The following is a 25987-nucleotide window of genomic DNA, read 5'->3' as shown; positions in this document are numbered from 1 at the left end:
TACTATTAATGAAACTAAAAGGAAATAAGATTTGCTGTGTGGGAGGTAGTACTACGAATTTATTTCCAAACATATTTATCGTGAAATGGATGGCTCCATAATATGAACAGGTGCATGCACATGTCAGGTGGATCATGTTACGCTTCAACACATACACACAGGAGTGTGCACACATACACACACACACACTGTCTCCCAAACTGCGTTCCCTTGGACTAGTAGATCTGTATAGAGGCATGCCGTTAGAATGTTGGTTTCCAAAGACGCAGGTTTTATTGAAAAAAAGAAATCAGATGAAGCCAGTTACATTTGAAGTATAACAGCAAAAATTACCCCGTTACAAGAAACAGAACAAAATACCACCAAAATAATTTTATTAGTGACAAACTGACAATACATGTATTCATGACTTTGTTATAGATCATCATTTTGGGTTGGTGCAAAAGTAATATGGTTTTTACCATTTTAAAAGTAATGCAAAATCCACAATTACCTTTGCACCAACCTAATAACTAATAAAGAATCAGATGCAAAGAAACTGTCACCGTCATCTCACTGCCCCAACAAAGTTCTCATAATCTCCACTATGCTCCTTCCCACCTGTGTTTGATGCAGATGCATGTGTATTCTAAATGTTATCTCTGGTCACAGCACCCTCAAATTCTTTTGAATGGGCCTTGAGCTTTTCTCCGTCTTACATAAAGGGCTATGAAAAACCTATAGTAGTTCATGTTGCATTTTTCAACTAGATTGTCACCCTTAGCCCATTATATGAAAATTCTGAAGGTGTTGTTGAGAAAGTGCAATTTTGTATTTTGCTTTTTGTTGACTAGCATTATAATAGATAGTGCTCAGTTATCATGTTTTATTTCATTGTTTGTACCATATTACCAGACCATTCCTTTATATCTGTATAAATATTATAATTGTTTCACTTTTTTTCTTCTAGTAATTATCAAACTAGTTGGTTATTTGTGGAGTAGGAGTTGGGGAGGGAGAAGTTTGGCAGCAATGTTATTCATGCTCTTTGGTTATTACAAGAAATAGTGTTCTGATTGACCAAACATTCTTTTCTTGCAAAATGTTACTTCTGCTACCTTCAGTAAGTGTTAAATGTGGAAACATGAACTAACATGTATTGGGAGCATTGAAAAATATGTTCACGTATTGTTCTTACCTATAAGCACACATATATTCTTTACATTTTTAAATATAAATCATCTCACACAACTAAATAATATAAGCACTAATTTCAATAGATACAATTTTTAAACTCTGTTATTTATTACCAGACCCCTTATTTTTCAGAGGCCAACAAGTTTGGATTTGGAATTTGTATTTTCATTCTCTTTTCAAAAAACACTATACATTTTCTAACCCAAAGATCTCACTCTTCTTTTATTTTTCACTTTTTAAAAAATTATTATACTTTAAGTTCTGGGGTACATGTGCTGATCTTGCAGGTTTGTTAGTTACAGAGGTATACACATGCCATGGTGGTTTGCTGTCTCCATCCCCCTATCACCTACTTTAGCTATTCCTCCTAATGTTATCCCTCCCCAATCTCCCCACCCCCTACTATCCCTCCCCTAGCCCCCCATCCCCCAACAGACCCCAGTGTTTGATGTTCCCCTCCCTTTGTCCATGTGTTCTCATTGTTCAACACCCACTTATGAGTGAGAACATATGGTGTTTGGTTTTCTGTTCTTGTGTCAGCTTGCTGAGAATGATGGTTTCCGGATTCATCCATATCCCTGCAAAGGACATGAACTCATCCTTTTTTATGGCTGTGTAGTATTCCATGGTGTATATGTGCCACATTTTCTTTATCCAGTCTATCCTTGATGGGCATTTGGGTTGGTTCCAAGTATTTGCTATTATAAACAGTGCTGCTCTTTTTTTTTTTTTTTAATAGAGGGTTTCACCATGTTGGCCAGACTGATCTCGAACTCCTGACCTCAAGTGATCTGCCTATATCGGCCTCTCAGAATGCTCACTATTATAATATTGTTTGAGAAATACTATAAGCAAAGTTCTCATTCCATCACCACCAATAGACCTCTCTGAGCTCTCCTTGAAACCATCATTTCCTTGCTATCTCTATTTCTAGAAGACCATCTGCCTCCCATTAACAGACTTCTTCCCCCATAATTCTGGATCATATGATGGACTTACAAGTGGAATTGCTAGGATAATAATTTGTAGGAATTAACAGATTTTTCTTCCATCTGGACTAATTAAGGTATACTCTAGCAAATAAAAATTAAATATGCTTACTTATTTATTTTTGAGACAAAGTCTTGCTCTGTTCCCCAGGTTGGAGTGCAGTGGTGTGATCTCAACTCACTGGAACCTCCACCTCCCAAGTTCAAGTGATTCTTCCACCTCAACCTCCTGAGTAGCTGGGATTACAGGTGCCTACCACCACACCTGACTAATTTTTGTATTTTTAGTAGAGAGGTGGTTTCGTCACGTTGGCTAGGCTGGTCTCAAACTCCTCACCTCTTGGCCTCCCAAAGTGCTGGGATTATAGGTGTCAGTAACCACATCCAGCCTAAACATGCTGTAATATAGGGAATTATGCGCTTAAAATCATTAAAAGGATTGGGGGAGCACAGAAGGCAGGGGTTGCTAGAATTCCTCCCAGATTGACAGTGCAAAACTGACCATCTTGGGGAGATACCACTTCTATAACAAGTGGGAAGCTAGGGAACAAGAAAGCCACAGTCTTGGCTGTGGGCTGCAGGACTGTCCCATCTCAACTGAGATCCAGGGATCGGAAAGCTGTGGGCTTGGCTCCAGAGTATGCTGCAGCTTTGGGATTCACACCAGTGTTGTGATTGCCTTACACCCTGTCCTGTCGCTCCCAGCTCAGCTAGGTTCCAAACTAAAACCTGGCATACGTGCATCCGAACAGTGAAGCCTAAATCACGTTTGAATCCCTATCAAGTGTAGTTACAGACATACAGTCTTTTACTTTCACTGTAGTTCTTGTTTGTTATTTTTTGTTTGTTTGTTTTACTTTCCAGCCTCTGCCATCCAGGAAGGCTCACCAGAAAAACAGTTGGAAGAGATGCTGAGCAAACCAATCAGAATCTTATGACATACAAGGTTGCTACGGTCTGAATGTTTGTGTCCCCCACAAAATTCGTATATTGAAACCCAACCCTCATGGTATTAGTACTAAGAGGTGAACCCTTTGGGAGGCGATGAGGTCATGAGGACTTTGCTCTCATGAATGGGATTAGTTTCTGCGTAAAAGAGGCCTGAGGGAGCTTGTTTGCCTCTTCTACCATGAGGACACATAGAAAGCACCATGTATGAGGGACAGACTCTCACCAGACACAAAATCTGCATGTGCCTTGGACTTCCCTGCCTCCAGAACTCTGAGCAGTAAATTTCTGTGGTTTCTGAATTACCAGTCTCAGGTATTTTGTTAGAGCCACCCAAATGTACTAAGACAGAAATCCCTTCACCATTTTCCCCCGATGCCCTCCTCTAACTCTCACCTCTGTATTACAGTGCTTTTCCTGGAAAGGTTTCTGTTCTCACTGTCTCAACTTCCTAACCTCCACTCATTTCTTAACCGACAAAATACTACTGGGTCCAGGCAAGGTGGCTGACATTTGTAATCTCAGCACTTTGGGAGGTGGAGGTGGGTGGATCACTTGAGGTCAGGAGTTCGAGACCAGCCTGGCCAATATGATTAAACCCCATCTCTACTAAAAAAAAGTATACACACACACACACACACAAAAAAAAAATATTATTGCACCTCTGTTGAAACACCTCATATCACAGTACCCATCCAATCTCTCTGCTTTTTTCCCTTTCTATCACCCTTCCACTCCTGTTTAGTGTCTTCAAAGTTCTGCATTTAGCACCTCACTCTTCTAAGTCTGTATGTTCTGATCCTATCTACTTGTACGGCCTTATCTACCATAGGGGTTAATCCCCCATACCCTAATGCCAAACATAACATCTTTTCCAAGAACAGACTCAGATCTCCAGTTGCATCCTGAATGTGTCCACCTCAATATCACAAGCACCTTAAATGCAACATGTCCAATACTAAGTTCATTGTCTTATTTGTCATTATTTGAATCTGATATTCAAAATCTGTTCTTCCCTTCTGTACTATCTGTGTGTAACCTGCACAACTTCACCCACACACTGAAGCTAGAGCCCTGGAAGTAAATTTGATTCTTCTCTTTCCTGTTACTATATTCAAACTGTCTCAAAGGACGATAAATTCAGTGTAAGGCTTTTACCTGAGTTCTGAGTTTAACAGTTGCTCTTTAAAGAAAGACCTCAGACATGCGCATTCTAGCACTTTATTGGAAATTGATTGTGTACATCAATGAGATCACATCAAAGTAAAAGCATCATTTTCACACAATAATATCCTGATATCTGTGCTATCTTCTTACATAATTTAATAAATTGTAAGATGCTCCTAATATTGGTATTGAAGAGCTTCAGTGGTCCAGAAATATCTCTACATAAATATAAATTATCACACTAAAATAGCCATCATTGTTTTAGTAGGTCCCAAAAGTCCTGGGAACATCTCTTAAAATACAATTGCCTTAGGCTGGCTGCAGTGCTGGTGGGAGGGAGTGAAGGGGGTACACATGGAGCTAATTACAGCAGGAGCTGGACAGAGGGACACACACAAGGGGATGGGGGCCAGAGACCCCAAAAGCTGGGCAGGGAACTCTGCCACCCTGCATGTTCCAACATTTTTTGAGTGTCAAAGCTAACAGACGTGAGACTCCAGTGCAAAAAGAAGGCCATCACCCCAACTCCCTTGGCAGTGCCCAAAGATGGCACAGTCATCCTTCAGATTACACAAGGGCGGAGATTCTGGCATAGAGAAGTTTCTGGAAAGCTCTACCCATCTTCCTCCAAACTGAGAAAACATGAAGGAATGGCACCTTAAAGAAAATAACTTTGAGTCAAAGTCCTGCTGGCTCCTTGGGATGGGGACAGGGTGCTTGCTTGCTTGGTTTGGTTTGACCTGAGGGGCACCGGCAAAGTCTGTGCTGCCCCCAATATCTCCCTCACCACCTTTAAGGCCATCATCAACAATTGGTTTCTCTGGTTCTTCAAAGCTTCTCAGCATTCAGCATAACACCTTTATATCCGTGGCAGGTTTACTGCTCACATAGCTTTCACGTCCACTAAGTCAGGTGGTTCTCACACCCCTGTGAGGTAGGAAGGGCAGGGATCACCATCCCCATTTGAAAGATAAGGAACCTGGAACTCAGAGAGTTAGGTCCCTTGACCAAATTCACACAGCTGGCTCATGGCAGAAACAAAACCAGAACTCAGGTCCATGCCCCAAAGTCCCTCCTGCTGCTTTTCTGAAGACAGGAAGAGGCTAGGGACAGGATGCCTGTCCTCATCCTTCACCCGGCCCTCTTGGGAGGCTCTCAAACAGCCCCATTGAGAATAGGATGAGTCCGCATGCGATAGATGATGACTGCAGTGGCTGGGCACAGCAACAAGGAGGTCATGATGACAATGGTGGCTAGGATGATGAGGACAATAACCCAGATATCCAGGATGTGCTTGGGAAGCACGACTTCCATGGGCACTTGGCTGACTGCATCCATGTTGCTTCACTCTGGAACAGACAAGAAAGGACGATCACTGTTGTGTACTCTCCCTGCCTCCCTGGTTAGAAGGAAACCCTCAGGAGTCAGAAGCCTGGGTCACTTACCACATTTGCAAATTTTAAGATTCCCTGATTAGTAATTATAATGGCTTCATTTACTGAGGGCTTCCTATTGCCAGACCTATGCTGGACACTTTATGTCTATTAACTCATTCAGTCATTACTTGAACCACTAACCCTATGAGGTAGGGACTATAGTTACTGTTTTCTATTTCTTGGCTTTTACCTTCAGTTATACCCACTTGACAGATGAGGACTGTAAAGCCTTAAAAGACAAGAGGTCATTAATTTGACCAAGAGAGTGAACCCAGATGGGTGGGACTTCAGACCCTTCCTGCTTAACTATTAAGCTACCACACTGCCAGTCTGTTCTCTCATCTGTAAAATGAGAAATGCATTGTTTTTGGTCCTATACCCCTTATCCCATTCACCCCTTTCTGGGGAGAACCTACCTATTCTGTATGGTTTAGTTGGGACACTGACCTGAACACAGAGATGGATATATGACCCAGAGTTGACCATTATAAATCTCCATAACCACAGTTCAGAGTTAGGAAAGTGACCCAGGCTAGGTCAACTAAAGTCTTCCCCCCAGAGCTTTTATGCACAAGCTCTTAGGAAAGACGATCCTTTCTCCTTGGATTGCTAAATTGAAAGGATGTGAGTCTGGAGAGAATTGGCCTGAGGCTATCTCTCCCATAAGTGGCAAGCCCTCCTAGAGCTGGAAAGACAGATGGAGCCTCAAGTGGCCTCATGTGAGCACCTGAATCCAGCCAAGATTGATGCCATCTGCAACTCTAGACATGCCAGATATATGAGCCAGTAATTCCCTGTTTTTGCTTAAGCAGTGTCTATTTGGTGTCTTTCACTTGCAGTTAAAAGAGTTCGGATGGATAAGTATATAAATCAGCTGTTCCCAATCGTTTTCAATTCACTGTATCTTTAGTGTCTCAGTCATTTTTTAACAGCACCGCAGGTCAAAATAAATACCAAGCAGTTCCATTTATTAAGTAGTTAGTAGTAGGGTTAAGTCGTTTTATTTTTCCATAAGTTATTGGGGTACAGGTGGTATTTGGTTACATGAGTAAGTTCTTTAGTGGTGATTTGTGAGATGTTGGTGCACCCATCACCCATGTATACACTGCACCATATTTGTAGTCTTTTATCCCTCACCACCCTCCTACTCTTCCCTCCAAGTCACCAAAGTCCATTGTATCATTCTTATGCCTTTGCATCCTCATAGCTTAGCTCATACATATCGGTGAGAACATACGATGTTTGATTTTCCACTCCTGAGTTACATCACTTAGAATACTCTCCAATCTCACCCAGATCACTGCAAATGTAGTTAATTCATTCCTTTTTATGGCTGCATAGTATTCCATCATATATGTATAACACAGTTTCTTTATCCACTCGTTGATTGATGGGCATTTCGGTTGGTTCCATGATTTCGCAATTGTGAATTGTGCTGCTGTAATCATGCATGTGCAAGTATATTTTTCAAATAATGACTTCTTTTCTTCTGGGTAGATACCCAGTAGTAGGATTCCTAGATCAAATGGTAGTCTTACTTTTAGTTCTTTAAAAAATCTCTACACTGTTTTCCACAGTGGCTGTACTAGTTTACATTCCCACCAGCAGGGTAGAAGTGTTCCCTGTTTGTGGGGATCATTCCCATGTGAGGCCCCTCGGAATTGGGCCTCACCAGATGGTGAGCTTGAGCCCAGACACAGTTTCCCGTTGGAGGCAGTCGAGATCCGGGAAAGTTAAACTGAGATCAAAGGATATCTAAAAGCAACTTTGCTAGACGATAAGGTGATACCTATGTGGTCTGAGAAGACATCGTGTTTATTTTCTGTTTCTGCATTTTATGACTTTGTCTACCCATTTGCTGGGTCCTGTGCTTGTTCTTGTGACTGCTGTTTGCATAGATAACAGGCTTACTGCCTCTCTGGTGCCTTGCATAGATAGTTAACTTTTTAACTTTAGCTTTCACTGCTGTTTGCACAGTTAACAGGCTTACTGCCTCTCTGGTGCCTTGCATAGATAGTTAACTTTTTAACTTTAGCTTTCACTGCTGTTTGCACAGTTAACAGGCTTACTGCCTCTCTGGTGCCTTGCATAGATAGTTAACTTTTTAAATTTAGCTTTCACTGCTGTTTGCACAGTTAACAGGCTTACTGCCTCTCTGGTGCCTTGCATAGATAGTTAACTTTTTAAATTTAGCTTTCACTGCTGTTTGCACAATTAACAGGCTTACTGCCTCTCTGGTGCCTTGCATAGTTAACTTTTTAACTTTAGGTTTCCCCAACCTGATAATGAGACCCACCTGGATGACTTGATTGTATTTGATTATGTACCTGATTTTACTATTGTGTTATCTGCTGCCTAAGCTTGTATCCCAGGACTTTCTGTTCCCTTTGATGTATGAGATATTGGTGTCTGTTCCTGCAAACAAAGTAGGACAAAGATATATATACTAACTGTGTGCAAAATAAATTTGCCATTTGAGCAAAAGCTCACTTGACCCTCCGGACTTCTCTATTCTTTCTCTCTTTTCTTCCAGCGCACTCCCCTATTCAGGTTGGAACCCTCTTGCTGGCCAAGAGTCCCCGGCAGATGTGCCGGCCGACTGGGAGCCCAGACCTGTTCACTGCATCCACGCCAACATCGACTGTTTTCTGATTTTTTTATTATGGCCATTCTTGCAGGATTAAGGTGGTATCACACTGTGGTTTTTATTTGCATGCCCCTGATCATTAGTGATGTTGAGCATTTTTCCACATTGACCATTTGTATATCTTCTTTTGAGAATTGTCTGTTCATGTCCTTAGCCTACTTTGTGACAGGATTGTTTGGTTTTTTCTTACTGATTTGTTTGAGTTTGTTGTAAATTCTAGATATTAGTCCTTTGTTAGATGTACAGATTGAGAAGATTTTCCCCACCCTGTGGGTTGTTTACTCTGCTGACTGATCCTTTACTCATGTAAAACTCTTTAGTTTAATTAGGTCGCAGCTTTTTATCTTTGTTTTTAATTGCATTTGCTTTTGGGTTCTTGGTCACAAAATCCTTGTCTAAGCCAGTGTCTAGAAGGGTTTTTCCAGTTATCTTCTAGAATTTTTATAGTTTCAGGTCTTAGATTTAAGTCCTTAATCCATCTTGAGTTGATTTTTGTTAAGGTGAGAGATGAGGATCCAGTTCCATTCTCCGGCATGTGGCTAGCCAATCATCTCAGCATATTGGTTGAAACGGGTGTCCTTTCCCCACTTTATGTTTTTGTTTGCTTTGTTGAAAATCAGTTGGCTGTAAGTATTTGGGTTTATTTCTGGGTTCTCTATTCTGAGAACCCAGAATAGAGAACTAATATTCTATTAGTGCCTATTTTTCTAGGCACTAATATTGGTCCCTATTTTTATACCAGTACCACACTATTTTGGTGACTATGGCCTTATCATGTAATTTGAAATAAGGTAGTGTGATGCCTCCAGATTTATTCTTTTTGCTTAATCTTGCTTTGGCTATGCATGCTCTCTTTTGGTTCCATATGAATTTTGGAACTTTTTTTTCTAATTCTGTGAAGAATGATGATGGTATTCTGATGCGGATTGTGTTGAATTTGTAGATTGCTTTTGGCAGTATGGTCATTTTCACAATATTTATTCTACCCATCCATGAGCATGAGATGTGCTTCCATTTGTTTGTGTCATCTATGATTTCTTCTAGCAGTGTTTTGTACAAGGAAAACTACAAAACGCTGTTGAAAGAAATCATAGATGACAAAATCAACCAATTTAATACATATTTATGGCCTAACAACTTAGGAGCTGTTTGCAAAAAAAATACACGAAAAAAACGTTTTATTTTCATTCGTAACTGGTTATGAATGGAATATATGCACCTGCTGAACACTATGTAACTTTTGAAACTTTGGAATAATGTTGGATAATGCCATCCTCACTTATTATTTCACATTAATTTTTGCCCAGCACTTGCCATGCCGTGCAACCACCAAAAAATCAACTTCAGGTTAAGTGCAGTGGATCATTCCTGTAACCCCAACACTTTGGGAATCCGAGATGGGAGAATTGCTTGAGCCTAGGAGTTCAAGACCAGCCTGAGCAACATAATGAGACATTGTCTCTACAACATTTTTTTTCAAATTAGCTTGGCATGGTGGCTTGCACCTGTAGTCTCAGCTACTTGGGAGGCTGAGGTGGAAGGATTTCTTCAGCCCGGTAGGTCCAGGCTACAGTGAGCCATGATCACACCACTGCACTCCAGCCTGGGTGACCAAGCAAGACCCTATCTCAAAAAAAATGTATTTTAATCAACTTCGTAAATTATAACATTAACAAAAGAAATGTAGTAAGATTAGTGTTAAACTGTGAACTATCTTAAGCTCGTCATTTGTAAAGTGTCTGAGAGATGTCACATACCACTATTTCTGTCAAAAATCTTAAAACTCCTGCAGCACTCCCCTCCTTCCAGTGAGTTCACTGGGGCTCCCAGGACACTTCAGTGCACAGCTTGGGAATCACTGATGTAATACATTCCCTGCCCAGAGGGTGCAAGGCTGGAACAATCTCCTGCAGTTTCTTTCAAAAGTAAGATTGATATTTCTGTGATTCTAGGTTCTAAGCAAAATTCCTAATTGCAATCCTACTTCCTATTCTTATCTAATCACTAATTTTTCCTTTCTAATGCCTTTGGCTCCATGTCTGCTGTTGCCACCCTAAGTAAGGTACTGATCAACCAAATTGAATACCCAAAGGAGAGTACCCAAGAAATACGTACAAAGACGTTACTTTCTGCGTCATTTGTTCAGGTAACAGACACAGCAAGTGTCCGCTAATAGTAAAATAAAGAAGGGTATATCTATATAATGGAATGCCATACAGCAATTTCTGTGTATCCATTCACTCACCCATTCATTCATTCATTTAACAAGCATATAGTGCTTACTCCACATCAATCATTGTTCCAAATGCACTACAAATATTAATTTACCTAATTAATACAGCTACTCTGGAAAACACAATGGAGGTTCCTCAAATAACTGAAAATAGAGTTACTGTATGATCTCAGTAATCTCATTTCCAGGCATATAACTAAAGGATTTGAAATTAGGATGTCAAAGAGATTTCTGCACTCCCATATTTATTTCAGCATTATTCACAATAGCCAAGTTATGGAATAACCTAAGTGTCTATCAGCCACGAATGGATAGAGATAATGTGGCATATACTCAATGGAATACTATTCAGCCTTGGAAAAGAAGAAAATGAGTGCCATTTGTGACAACGTAGATGAACATGAAGACATTATGCTAAAGGATATAAGCCAGGGACAGAAAGACAAATACCTCAAGTTCTCATTTATATATGGAAGCTAAAACTATCAGACACATAGAAACAGAAAGCAAAATGGTGGTTACTGGAGGCTGGAAGGTCGGGGGGATGGGGAGATGTTGGTCAAAGGCTATTACATTTCCATTAGGCAGGAGGAATAAATGAAAAATACTTGAGATTAAAAAAACTAATTTATTTATTAGTCACTTAAGAGGAATCTGATCTGTAATGAGCGCCAAAAGTTTCAAGTGGAAAAAATAAAAATGAAGTACAACAGTGTGTGTAGGATGATTCCTTTGGTTCATATTTTGTAGAATTGTTCATATTTTGTAGGTAAATGGGTGAGGATATATACAGGAAAATTACTTTCTGAGTGTACTCTCAGGAAAGTGTTAACAGTGGTTACCTTTTCGGGAGCTGGACTAGGAATGAGAGGTTTTTCTTTTCATTCTTCATTCATAAAACATGATTTTATGACATTCGAATTTTCTCAACATGAGCATTTATTACTTCTGATTTTTTTATGCCAACTGGGTTAAGGAAACAGAGGCTTTTTTGAGGTTTTATCTTCATAACTCTTTGTCTTAAAGAGTAAAAATACACATATACAATTTTAAAATCAAATAAAATTAAGAGATGAGACTAGAACAGTAGTCACCAAATGCCATATACCATAGTAAGTGACCTCAAGGCAGTATAAAGGAACACTGACTTCACTGACCGGGCATGGTGGCTCACGCCTGTAATCCCAGCACTTTGGGAGGCTGAGATGGGTGGATCACCTGAGGTCAGGAGTTCGAGACCATCTCTACTAAAAACACAAAATGGTGTATGGGTGGTGGCAGACACCTGTAATCCCAGCTACCCGGGAGGCTGAGGCAGGAGAATCACTTGAACTTGGGAGGTGGAGGTTGCAGTGAGCTGAGATGGCACCACTGTGCTCCAGCCTGGGTAACAAAGTGAGACTCCATCTCAAAAAAAAAAAAAAACACTGATTTCTGGGTCTCATTCTATACATATTGAATTAGACTCAAAAGTGGATGAGGAGGAGCCCCTTTTTCCCATTGCCAGGTGATTCCAACGTGCACCCAGATTTGCAAACCTCTGGACTCAACATCTTTAAGACCTCTAGGACCCTCTCTGGCATTAAGATTTGGAAATTGATTCCCAGGTGCTCTGTAGCCAGGCTGGGCAGATCTGGGCAAGTTTCCAGATGAAGGAGAAGCCTCTGACAAAGTTCCCCAGGGCCATAGGGTTATCTGCTGAGGCTTGCAGAGGAGACAGAAGCACAGGCTGGCCCTGTCTCAGCCTAGGAAATGGAGTAACTTTCTCCAAGGTCTAAGACACAGAAGCATGAGTCACAGGAGCCTGAAACTGTTAGAGGACCGGGGGCGGGATAAATCATTCTTTGTGGTCTCCTAACTACATCATCAGCTAGCTGCCTTAGACTAAAGGAACCCCATGAGAGCCCTTTCCTGTAAACCCATTAACATCAAACAGTCTTTGTGACTTCAAATGCCAGGAATACAAATGCCTGGCTGATTTTCACGAGTAAAACCTGTCATATACAGGAACTCAGGCTTCAGGGCTCATCCACAATCAAGAATCCTAGAACATTAAAGCTAGAACCAGTCCCATTTCACAGATGGTGACACTGAGGTCCAGGGGTCTTCTCCCTCCTGTATTCTTACTTCTTGATGGAATAATCATTAAAATACATAAATCTGATTATGTTGCTGCCTCTAACTAAAACAAAACAGAATAACAACAACAAAAAAAAAACAAAGCAAGTAGATGAATAAATGAAAATTCTTCTGTAACCTGTATCCTAAACTGTACCAATATAATTCTTTTGCAAATGAAATTGTACTTGTAACCCCAATACACAAACAGTTAAAGTAAAGCTGCTCTAGTAGAGCCTGGAAAGTGGGGGGCTGGCAGGAGAAGCTGAATACGTATCTCAGAGACCCTAAGCACTAGAGATTAGGGTGCCCACCTCCTTCACATACGTAATTCAAACTAAAAACAATACTAAATCATAACACACAAAATTTACATGCTATGAAATTAAAATTGTTTTTTTCCTCTTTTTTTGCTTTTGAAATGGAGTTTTGCTCTTGTTGCCCAGGCTGGAGTTCCATGGCATGATCTCTGCTCATTGCAACCTCCGACTCCCAGGTTCAAGCGATTCTCCTGCCTCAGCCTCCCGAGTAGCTGGGATTACAGGCATGCACCACCACACCCAGCTAATTTTGTATTTTTAGTAGAGACGGGGTTTCTCCATGTTGGTCAGGCTGGTCTTGAGCTTCCAACCTCAGGTGATTCACCTGCTTCAGCCTCCCGAAAGTGCTGGGATTACAGGCGTGAGCCACGGCGCCCAGCCCACTTTTTTCTTCTAACTGAAACAAATCGGAAAAAAAAAAATTTACCCAGCTGTCTTTTGGCATCCCTGCTCAGTGCAGTGGGCTTACTTGGCAGTGCAGCTCCGCTGTTCAGATTCCCCTCAACTCCCCAGGCTCCTCAAAATACAGTTTGAAAGTCACAAGTTGCACTGTTCTCCAAAGGCCCTTCCAGAGCTACTGCTCCAGGATTCCAAGGCTGGCCATAGATGGAGTCAGGTGTCAGAGGACACAGGGAGCTCTTTCTCCCTGTTTTACTCTTCTCAATACTCAAACATGTCCTTCGCTGAGCTGTTGTTCCCCATGTAACAGGGCTTCCAATCACTTCCACCTCTCCCTACTATGAAAGAAAAATTTTGTCTCCCAAATAAGAGGTAAGCAAACCATATGCTCAGCATCTTTAATTGCACACTAGAAATATTTGCTTGAGAAAAAGCAGGACTCTAAGCTTCTCCTATCTGACTTCTATTTGACCTCTCTAGCATGAGTGCGTAAAACCTTGTTTCTTGGTACATTAACTAATAGTCATACATTAATTTATCATTTGCCTCACAGATCTATTGCTTGTTATTTCTAATTAATGGTTCATATTGGATATGGCCCAAACCATTTATGTCACAAATTTATGCCTATCACTGATAAGAATATGTTTTTATGACTGCAGGAAGTAAAACATCAGTCGGACCTACTCTCATCGTTTTGAACTAGCATACTTTATCTGCTATTTGCCTCCTTAGCAAATAATAAGCTTTGACATATGTTCAGTATAAGTTTGTCTAAGAAATTGCACTAAAACCACCTGAGCTCACCAGCAGAAAAGCCACTAGTACCAAACATGCCATCCCATCAGAAGACAGGTCCTATACCTGTGAACTGGATGTAAATTACTCCTCCTCAGTCCATAGGGGTTAAGTAACTTAGCCAATTTAATGGAGAAGTCAATAATCCCAAAATGACTATTTTGTATCCACTAACAAGACTGAATGTAAGGAGGAGAAAAAACAATGTAGTTTCTATAAAAGAGGAAAAAAAGTTTTTTTATTTATTTAGAGATGGAGTCTCGCTCAGTTGCCTAGGCTGGAGTAAAGTAGTGTGATCTCAGCTCACTGCAACCTTCGCCTCCCAGGTTCAAGCAAACCGGTGCCTCAGCCTCTTGAGTAGCTGGGATTACAGGCGTGTACCACCGTGCCCTAATTTTTGTATTTTTTGTAGAGACGGGGTTTTACCATGTTGGCCAGGTTGGTATTGAACTCCTGGCCTCAAGTGATCCACCCACCTCAGTCTCCCAAAGTGCTGGGATTGCAGGCATGAGCCACCACACATGGCCAAATTTTATTTTTTCCAAAGGTAGAAAATTCATTCTCTCTATCAAGTATTCCACTTGATCCAATTTAGGCAGGAAAGGGGAAGCCCTATTGCCTGATTAGGAAACACCAAGTTTTACTTCTAGGACCATTTTTCTTAAGCAACTAAAAGTCCTTTTGCAAAAGAATCATTGCTCCAGCCAATCCCGCCACTTGGCAAGTTTTCTAGTTATATAAAAAATTATACAAATTTCATAAATTAAAATTTCCCACAAGTTGATAGTTTTAGGGTAATTGGATTCAAGGCAACAAGCCTGTGTTATCTACTCACTAGACTCACTAGAAAGCAACTTTTTCCTCTCTGACAAGATAATATTGTTTTTCTTTTTGGTTGAGTACTATTGTGACAAGTAACTCTGTCCAGGATATTCATTCATTTATTCATATGTCAAATACTTGGTATTTGCAAGATACTCTCTCAGGAGTTACTATTACTTACTCCTTACTACTCTGTGCTTCAAGAAGCACAGAGAAGTGAAGTACCACTCCCCTTACCTCAAACACAGGGTCATACGAGCCAGCATTTGCTTAACAAATTGTATTTGTTTAAATTTGTAAAAACAGAAATTTGTTTCATTTCACAAATTCATATTATTTGTATTTGCTTAACAAATCCCATTCATTAACTTATTAAAACTTCACAAAAATCATATGTGGGGATTTTACAGCTATGAAAACTAAAGCTGGCCGGGTGCGGTAGCTCACACCTGTAATCTCAGCACTCTGGGAGGCCGAGGAGGGTGGATCACGAGGTCAGGAGTTTGAGATCAGCCTGGCCAATATGGTGAAACCTCGTCTCTTCTAAAAATACAAAAAATTGGCTGAATGTGGTGGCAGGTGCCTGTAGTCTTAGCTGCTCAGGAGGTTGAGGCAGGAGAATTGCTTGAACCTGGGAGGTGGAGGTTGTAGAGAGCTGAGATCGCACCACTGCACTCCAGCCTGGGGGACAGAGCAAGACTCCGTCTCAAAAAAAAAAAAAAAAACCTAAAGCTGAGAGAGGTTAGCCAGCTATTGATCATAAAGCTAAGTGAACAGGATTCAAACTCAGGAATCTTGATCCTGAACTTACCGCTATACTACAGCTACCTCCAAAGAGTCCACACAGACCCAGTGTGTAAGCATGGAGTATACCAGACCCACAGCTTTCTTCTAAGTCCAGGTCAAACATTGTTTTAGCTGAAAGCCATTCCATACTTAGAGAATTAAGAAGAGATATGCAATCTATAAAAATCAGTACTTCCAATTCTGGTAATGGTGGACTAGACAATTTGGACCAGGCCTTTTACTGAAGACAGCTAGAAAAGTGGGACCAAAAAAACCTGCTTGAAGGCACTAAGAGCTAACGAAATAATGAAGAATTACCAGTCTAAGATTTGGGAGAAGGCAAAAATCCAGGGAGGTGAGCCTGTCATTTGGAGTAGCTTTTCCCTTCATGGAGAACGGAGACTACACAGTTGTGACAGACTCAGGAGGCTAAGGGGACAAAAGCTGGAGTCCAAGACTATCAAGATAGGGAGTAAAACTTCTGCACTTTGAGCTTGGACCTTAAAAAAGCACCCTTAGTGCAAAGGATGGACTGGAAGTATACCAGTCCTCCCAGAGACTACAACTCAGCTTTGTATTATCATAGCTCCTGAAATTAAATTAAGGAATCTCCAGGTGCTTGGCAGAAGCAAATATACATCCTCTCTGGAGGCAATAACATCACTATAGGCCTCAAATTATGATTTTTTTACAAATATAATGTCCAACACATAACCAAAATTAATCAAGAATGCAAAAAGACAGGATGATAAAAACAAAATAATCAGAAACAACAGACAATAGAAAAAAAAGTCTATGGGGGCTCCAGATATTGGAGTCATCAGACAGACACATAGTTTTAATAATCTTGCTTACTATGTTCAAGGAGGAAAAAACTGCAAGTGTGAGAATTTTAACAGAGAATTTGAAATTATAAGAAAGAACACACAGATATTTTTAAAGAACCAAATAGAGATTACAAGTGGTGGCTCACACCTGTGATCCCAGCACTTTGGGAGGGAAAGGCAGGTGGATCAGTTGAGCTCAGGAATTCAAGATCAGCTTAAGCAACATGGCAAAATCCCATCTCCACAAAAAAAGTTTTTTAATTAGTCAGGCATGGTGTGCACCTGTAATCTCAGCTACTCAGGAGACTGAGCTGGGAGGATCACCTGAGCCCAGGAGGCTAAGGCTGCAGAGAGCCATGATTGGGCCACTGCACTCCAGTCTGGGCAACAGAGTGAGACCCTGTCTCAAAAAACAACAACAACAAAGAGAACCAAACAGAAATTCTAGAACAGAAAAATATAATAGAAATTTAAAATTCAGTAGACGGCCTTAAAAATTCAGTAGATTAACCATAGTTAAAGAGAGAATTAATAAACTGGAAGAAAGGCAAGGGGAAAGTATTTAGCATGAAGTAGGGAGAAAAAAAAAGGATGGAAAATACAGAAAAAAAAAACAGGTAAGAGAGAGAGAGGATATAGTGACAAGGTACAACATAAATATATTGGAGTAACAGAAGGAAAAAAGAGAGAATGAGGCAGAAACAATATTGAAATAAATAATAACAGAATTTTCCAAAACTGATGAAAGACATCAATTTGCATACAAAAGTCCCATGAACTCCTAGCAGAATATATAAACTGAAATCCATAATTAGAAATATAGTAAATCTAGCTGGGTGCAGTGGCTCATGCTTGTTAATCCCAGCACTTTGGGAGGCCGAGGTGGGTAGGTCAGGAGTTTGAGACCAGTCTGGCCAATATGGTGAAACGCTGTCTCTACTAAAAATACAAAAATTAGCCAGGCATGGTGGCACATGCCTGTAGTCCCAGCTACTCAGAAGGCTGAGGCAGGAGAATCACTTGAACCCAGGAGGTGGTGGTTGCAGTGAACCAAGATCACACCACTGTACTCCAGCCTGGGTGACAGAATGAGACTTTGTCTCAAAAAAAGAAGAAAAAAAAAGATATTTTCAGAAAAAAAAAAAAATACAGAATAACAGTGTTCAAGAGCAATAACAAACAAATAGTGGAAGAAATAAAATTCAGTATTTTGATTTTCTTGTATTGCCTAAGAAAGGGCAGAAGAATCAAATCATAATAGACTTTGTTAAATCCAGGATGCGTATAATAATCTCTATGGTAGCCACTAAAATTATCAGTAAAAGAGTGTACAGGGCCAGGGGCACGGTGGCTCACGCCTGTAATCCCAGCACTTTGGGAGGCCAAGGCGGGTGGATCACGAGGTCAAGAGATGGAGACCATCCTGGTCAACATGGTGAAACCCCGTCTCTACTAAAAATACAAAAAATTAGCTGGGCATGGTGGCGCGTGCCTGTAATCCCAGCTACTCTGGAGGCTGAGGCAGGAGAATTGCCTGAACCCAGGAGGCGGAGGTTGCAGTGAGCCGAGATCGCGCCATTGCACTCCAGCCTGGGTAACAAGAGCGAAACTCCGTCTCAAAAAAAAAAAAAAAGAGTGTACAATTTCCAGGGGAAAACAGCAGAGGAGAAAAACAACAACAAAGACTTAGAATAGAGGGGACAAATAGAAAGCATAGAGAAAGATGGTAGATCTAAACCCAAACCAACAAGGACTGTTAGGGTATATACAAATAAAAATAAAACACACACATACATATATATTTTTTATAAGAGACACCTGGGGATTAGAAAGGTTAAAAGTCAAAGGATACAAGTAAAACACTGTGTAACCATGACTCACCTATGCTGGTAGCACCATCCTAGCATAAGGCCAAGTGGACTTTTCAGCAAAAAGTATTACTAGAGATACCAGAAAGGTAAAGTGAGTTTCTATTTTTATGTACCTAATCTCAGAATTATAAGGAGAAATAGACAAATCCACAATTATAGTTGGATTTCAAGACATCCCTCTCAGATACTGATAAAACAAAAAGCTTGTGGGGAAAGGCAGGAGGAACAGAACAGATGCTATCAGCAAAGCCCAGAGATGATGAGATACATGATGTGTTGGAACCATATGTAGCCCTGGTGGCTTTGGCAAGAGGCTTAACCTCTTTGAGCTTAAGTTTCCTCATTTGTAAAATGGAAATAATAACGAATAATTGCAACCACTTCCTTGGGATGTGCTGGAGGTTAAATGAGCTAATGCACATCAAGCACTTAGGACAACGCCTAGTACACAGAAAGGGCTTCCCAAAGTTAAACTGAGCTGGTGAACTCAGCATCATTCCTGAATTAAAAAGGAGTTCAGAGGCCCTGCCGTTAGTTAGGGTGCCGTGACTGCGTCGTGACTCCTTCGTGACTGATCTGGCCCCAGTGTAGAAAACCACACTGAAAAGTTTTTTTAAGTAAAAAACTTTTAAGCTGTCCCCAGCTTGAACCTCTCACCGGAAACCTACAGCCTCCACATCTGAGCTGCAGCTAACAGTCAACTTTTGAGGCTTGCCAATGGTTATCCAACTGGTTTTACTGCCAGAGAGTTCACTGAGGAAGAAGGCAATAAAAGAAGTGGCTTCCTGCTGGCAGGCAAGCTTAATTAACCCAAAGTGGGAGAAGAGGCAGATAAAGGCAGGTGGCTTCTTATGGGTGTGGCCTTAGCCCAGCACTCCCAGAGCTCTGGGCAGACCGTGCTCTGGCTGTTTTGTTTCCACCAGCCACAGTGGCCAGAGAGGAGACAGCTAGAACCAGCTCCGAGTCACTGATGCTGGGGCGTCCAAAGATGCATGACTCTTCATGTATTTTGCAGAATGTGAGCAAGGTTGATGGTTCCCAAGGCACAGGACTAGAGGGTTTACCAGTGTTGTCTACCTTATTGGACCCCTTCCAAAGGCTCCACCTTCAGAAGATGCTGCTGAGGTTGCCAGGGAAGAATGGAACATGTAAGCCAGACAGAGAGGGCAATTCAGGTTCCTAGATGGGGGTCCGCACTGGCCACTTTGTAGCCTGGGGAACCTCACAACTGTGTCCCAGGAGCTGATCCCACTTGAAGATCTTTGCGCTTACTGTTCCTTCTCAGAACGCTCTTTCCCTCCCCTGTCCATTGTCTCAATGTCCATGACCTCAACCTAAATGTTATGTTTTAGTAAAGTTTCTCTGGACCCACTCTGTTAAACTACCACTCTTATCTTGTTTTATTTTCTGCATACGCTTTTTCACAATCTAAAATTAGCTTGTTTGTTGCTTGTTTTTATTGGCTTTTTTCCTACCAGGCTAAAGACTTGTTCCTTTGCTCCCTCAAATGCAAGCACAAGGAGAGCAGAAGCCTCATCCCTCGTGTATTGCTGTGTCCCTCAGCACCTATCACAGGGCCTGTCAATCATAAGTGCCAACAAATATAAAATCAATGAAGAAATGAATACAGGAAGACTATTTCAGATGTGAGCTTACTCATGGAACCCAATTGACTGAAGAGGTCCAGAAAGAATCCTCATTCCTGCAAAAGTTCCAATGATCCTAAACGTCAGAACCTTGTCTCCAAAATAACATGGCAGCCTCTGATTTTATCATTTTCTAGGCTCTTTGTACATTCAGAAAGGATTATGGGGGCTTCTTTCTTCCCCAGCCCACCCTGGACATGCCAGGCAGAGGAGAACTGGCCTTTCAGAATGAAGTCCTCCAGGATTCCCACTTGTTGATTTGCTTGGGCTGGTAAGCTCAAATTCGAGTTCTGACTCCATGTGCTCATGGGCACTGAGGTGGGGAGGGAGGAGCAGGGGTTGGGAGAGCAGAGTTGTTGCCCAAGATGTGAATCTTTCTGTTCTCAGAAGAGGACAGGGAGGCTGATAAAAGGGGGAGCAGGTTTCCCATGCCAAGTACAATATGAGAAGGACAAACCAGCTTCACATTTACTCTTGGAAGTATTTCTTCTCCCATTGTGTAACAGTTAGCCTCAAACATTTACCAACCCAGCACAGTCATTTCATCAGGGACCTTTGGTCCAAATAAAGGGGCCAGAAGAAGGAATGGACAGGACATACAACTACCAAAAATGTGAAATGAATCAAATCACAGGCTTTTCTCCAATGACCCGAGGTCCCTAAGGAGTACTGTGTTCTCATTTCACCCCAACTGGCCCCTGTCTCTCCAAACTTCCTAACAAGCTACAGAGTTGTTCCCTGCCTGAGTTTCCATCTGCTTCTCTGTGGCTGGAAAAATGGAAAAACACCAGGATATTTCAAAGAGATCAGAACACAGCCAGAGCTGTGTAAGGCAGCACGTACCATCTGACCCAGCCAATCAGAGTCTCAGAAACCAACAGAGAGCTAGCAGAGGAGAAAGCCCAGGCCAAATCCCCAGCATCCTGTTTAAGCCACTACCATCCATCATTGCCATTTGCCAGTGACTAAGTGTCTGCTGTGTGGCGGGCTGACAAAGGAGACTGTCCATGAGAGGGGCTGGCAGGAGGCTCTGTGACAGAGCTGTGGGAGCACTGGTCGGCGGTAATGTGTTGCCTCAATGTGTGAGCCTGAACAGGTGGCTCTCCCAAAGTGGGCCTCATGTGTGTGAAAGGCAGAATAATGCCCACTGCCGCCACCAAAGACATCTATGTCCTGGTCTCCAGAATCTTGAATATGAAAAAGGAAGCATGACTCAGAGGGCAGAACCAAAAGAAGAGAAGGAAAAGGAACTTTGCAGATGTGACTAAAGTCAAGGACTTTGAGATGAGATTATCTGGATATGCAGGTGGGTGTAACCTAATCACATGGCTGTAACCTGATCGTGTGGCCCTTAAAAGTGAAGAAGGCTGCACGAGGCCCCGGGTTTAAAAAAAAAAAAAAGTGAAGAAGGCAGAAGAGTGGGTCAGAGAGATGTGACATGAGAAGGATTTGATTTACTGTCACTAGCTTTGAAGATGGAGGAAAGGAGCTATGAGCCAAGGAAGGCAGTGGCCTCTAGAAGCAGGAAATGGCCCTCAGCTCACAGCCAGCAACAAAACAGTGACCTTGGCCCTATAACCACTGGAACTGAATTCTGCCAACAACTCAAATAAGCAGGAAACTGATTCTCCCCTAGAGCCTCCAGAAAGAAATACAGCCTGATGACACCTTGATTTTATTTTCACAGACCCATATTGGACTTCTGATGTGCAGAACTATAATAAATTTGTAGGCATCTTTTTAAGCCCCTAAATTTGTGGTAATTTGTTATAGCAGCACTAGAAAACAAATACATACTATATGATCCTGAGTAAGTCACTCTTCCCAGCTGGACCTGGGTTTTACTGTCCATCAATTGGAATGGATGGACAGGGTGATCTCGAAAGGTCTGGCCAGCTCTCAAAGACTGACTGCTCTCCTGACATCCAACCTCCCCCACAGCCATGTCCCCAGTTCCAGGATGGTCTTGGGTTGAAAGTTGTTAGAGAAAAAACAGAAAAGAGTAAAACGAAGAGAAAACTAATCTTTAAAAAGCCCAAAGGTGTTTCCTAAGGCACCTACTACCTAAGGAAACAAACAGAAAGATTTCCTGTTTTGCTGCTTGTGAATTCCTTGATCATACCCAGAAGAATGAAGTGGGAAGTCTGGGAGAACCGGATGAAAGCTCCAGTATCACCTGGTAGGGGTGTCCAGAGCACTGAGTTAAGAAGCAGTCCAGGGCCTGGTGGTGGGTAAGGAGCAAGGTACTAATTACGAATGTCTGCCTGGGGCAGGGGATTAGCAGTAGAGACTTTTATGCCAGGTTTGCATCGTCATTAATTGAAACTAATTTGAGGAATCCATTTCATTTTCTCTGTCTCTTCTTCTCCTGCCTCTGTTTCATTTTCCAGAATGAATATAGTGGGTCACTAGCAAGAAACATATCCAATCAGCCAATCAGAGTGCAAATCAATAAAATAAGGAAACTCTAGCTCTACACAACTAAGCAATTTAAAGTATACGGTTTAGACGATGAATCTGGCTTGCTGTTGTTTAATGGGCCAGGCAATTGTACTTCTGACCAATTCCCCTTCCTAACTACCTACATCTTAGCCTTTACTGCTAGATGTCTCCGTTCTCTCTTGAGGTTCACCTTGTTTCTCTAGTGAGTTGGAAGGGTACTAGGTCTCTAGAGATCCACTAGAACAGTGTCTATCAAATTCTCACTTAACTTCCTCCAGGTCACCCTGAAAGTAAGTGACAGAGGCAAGATCTGAACCTGATACTCCCAATTCCAATGAAGTTCAGAGGATAGGCCCTGGAGCCAGGCTGCCTTCATTCAAATTACAGCTCTGCCACTTACTTTCTGTGTGATCAAGGGCGAGTTACTCTCTTTGGACCTGTTTCCTCATCTGTAAATGGAGGTGATGACAGTCCCTCCCTAACAGGATTGTAGTAAAGCCTAAATGAATTAATACAAGTAAAATACTTAGAGTTATGCCTAACTTATAGTAAGCACTCAGTAAATGACAAGTATGATCATTATGACATCATTCAGCTTACTGAGCCAGTCAGAGTTTGGGAGGACAATATAGGGTGTGGCAATGCCAACATTTATTACTATACTCCAATAAACTGTGTTTGTGAGTACACGTGCCTATTTTCTATGCCAGTGCCACGCGTGGTAGTGTAAACCCAATCAAGATATCCTCTTTCCTTGGAAGTATTTCCTTTGTTTGCATATTTCAATCCATAGAGGAGAAACAGAGGCAGTGTTTAAAGAAGGATTGGAATATGGCTGGGAAAATATCTGAGGCTGTGACTGGCCCTTATCCCCTTGGTCTGTCACCCCCAAAGGCCCAGGATCTGACCCAACCACAGGCCCCCAGAGTCTCTCATTTGTTTTGTGTCTCTAACACCTCACCACAGCTCAGTGGTTCTCTGGCTGTTCTCTGGGACTCCCCAGACCTTTTGAGGCATGGAGCGTCAGTTCTGAGGTCCGGAGAGGTCAGTGTGTGGAAGACTTCATGAAGCACGACTTGTAACCCCCACAGCATGATTCATAAACCAAGGACAGCTGGGAACAGGAGGTCCCAGTTGGGGCAGGAAAACACTTTTTGGTTTTTTCAGTTGTTACTGCAGAAGCACATGATGTCCTGCCTTGCGTGTGTCTAGAGGGCTGTGCTGCCTCGCGTGTGTCTAGAGGACTGCTGTGCCGCCCACAAAACCAAAGAGCATGCCATGCTCAACCATAGACAAACAAACATCTGTTCCACATCCGCATCTTCATTTTACAGACGTGTGAGGGCATGGCCCAGAGAGGAGAAATGCCTCCATCAAGGTAACTCAGAGGGTCTCCTGACCCCCAGAGAACCATTCTTCCCCCTCCCACCTCCACCCCATTCAGGCATCACCAATCCTTCCAAAACAGGTGCCCACTGCAGTGGCACCAGGCATCATAGCAGATGTTCAAGGAATCTCTGATACTTGTGCGACTGCGCAGGCTTCACCACCACACCCTGGAGCTTTCAGGACCTTAGTATTCACTACAGACGTACGGGAGACGACTCAGCCCCCAGGGGCAGCAGGATTTCAGTTGGTCCAGAAGAAACAAGTGCAGCTGCATGAGTAAGCGCGCAGCCTGGCCCTCAATCAGAATAACAGTCCCTGAAATTTGAATGGATTTGGGGGGTTTACACCTTTCATCCTTTCACTCAGTAGGTATGTATGAAGCACCTACTGTTAGCTGGGCCCTGTGCCAAGAGCTGAAGATGCCTCAGAGATGACGATATACAGGCAGTCCCTACCCTCAAGAAACTGGCATAGGGGAGAGAAGGGAGCAAAAGAACCGGCAACTGGAACAACTACGTCCTCAGGAAAGGGGCAGATAACCAGCAGGAGGGAGAGTGAAGGAAGGCTTCTCTCCAAGATTCTTTTCTCACGTCCTTTCTCGTTTGCTTTCTGCAAGCAAAACAAACACAAAAACAAAAACAAAAATGTTTTCCCCATTTCACTGATGGAAAAATAAGGATGGTAAAGCGACTAGTGACAACCAGGACTGGAACCCACCACTCCGGACTCCAAACTCCTGGCGCCTTCTACGCGAGGCCTGGACAAAAGCGGGACAGAGAAGCAGCTGTCTTGAGTCGTGCAAAGACCCAAATCCAGCGCAGCGCCCAAGCAGGTGCTCAGGCCCGGGCGCTGAACCCTGACGCTGGGCCTGGAGAGCCAGGAGGTGGCAGTCTGCCCGAGGAGGCTTCCAGAGAAGGCAAAGGCAGGGGACCCGGAGAGAAGCCTGTCTCCTAGTGTGGCTGGGGCTCGCCCACCCAAGCTCCGCCTCCCCCAGGCCCAATATTCTGTGCACGAGGTGGCTCGAACTTAGGGGTTGACAGCGGGAGAAAAGGGAGGAGGGGTTGAGGGGAAGAAATGCAAAAGTGATGAAGAGGGAGACATGCGGGAGGAGAGAGAGGACATAAAGAAGAGAGCTGGGAGCCCTGGGGAAGGGGCCGCACGAAAGCGAGGTCGCGAGTCCGAAAGGATCAGCTCTGCCAGAGTCCCACAAACAACCCGCCGGTGGCCCCACTCACCCCAGATCCCGGCGAGTCTGCGGAAATTTCCCAGGGTAGGGATGGCTCGATGCTTCTGAGGGTCCCCAGAACCGCACGAGATCTGGAGGCTGGAAGCGACCCCCAGGCCTGGAACCTCGGCTCCAGGCAGCGCCCGGAACTTGCCCCGGCACCTCCGAGCCCCGGTACGCGCGGCTGGCTCTGGAATGCGCGGCCGCTGGGGACCGCCCCCGGAACGCCCCGGCCCGGGGCCCCGGCACACTCGGCTCAGCTCCTCCTCCAGCGTCCCCTGCGGGCTGCGGAGAGGAAGGAACCTGAGAGGACAGGAGAGACAGGGCGTCTCGGGCTCCCCTCCCACCTTGCACACACTCGCTGCGTGGCCTTGGACAAGTCACTCGGCTTCTCGGGGGTCTCCGCTCTCTGGATTGTAAACCGAGAGAGTTGGCCTAAAATGTGTCCTCCAAGACCCTTCCAGCTGTAGTTTAGACATGGGAAAGAAAGTCTAGCAGGTGGGTTTGGACGGAGGAGCCCGGACTCAGATCCTGCTTTGCAATGTCGGTAGTGTGGGGTCCTTCGGAGGCTTTGCCTCTCTGTTTCATTCTCTGTAAGGTGGGAAAGGTAACACCTGTCTCCCAGCCCTGCTGTGAGGATTGGTTTAGAGGACCAGTGTGAAGCTGGTTGGTTCTCTGCCAGAACATGACTTTGAGCATCCTGTTTATTTTGTGATAACAATGAAATAGCCCAACTCAACGTGATCAA

At 43.0% G+C, this 25987-nt stretch overlaps 1 protein-coding gene across 2 annotated transcripts; it reads right to left on the bottom strand.

The window, feature by feature from the left end:
* Positions 1-4318: 4318 nt before the first annotated feature.
* On the bottom strand, positions 4319-25338 carry SMIM3 (small integral membrane protein 3). Of its 2 annotated transcripts, none has more exons than XM_012448549.2 (2): positions 25250-25338; positions 4319-5629 (listed from the first exon to the last, which is right to left on the bottom strand). In XM_012448549.2, the coding sequence occupies exon 2, from the start codon at positions 5616-5618 to the stop codon at positions 5436-5438; it is 183 nt and encodes a 60-aa protein (XP_012303972.1). In that variant the 5' UTR covers positions 5619-5629; positions 25250-25338; the 3' UTR covers positions 4319-5435. The 2 variants fall into 2 exon arrangements, with proteins under 2 accessions (XP_012303972.1, XP_064222599.1); XM_064366529.1 differs by lacking the exon at positions 25250-25338 and adding an exon at positions 15503-18113.
* Positions 25339-25987: the final 649 nt, after the last annotated feature.

This window comes from Aotus nancymaae, unplaced genomic scaffold, assembly GCF_030222135.1.
Source record: "Aotus nancymaae isolate 86718 unplaced genomic scaffold, 86718_ANA_hifiasm-v0.15.2.pri h1tg000064l_1, whole genome shotgun sequence".
NCBI lineage: Eukaryota > Metazoa > Chordata > Mammalia > Primates > Aotidae > Aotus > Aotus nancymaae.
This window is presented reverse-complemented; position numbering and strand designations above follow the sequence as displayed.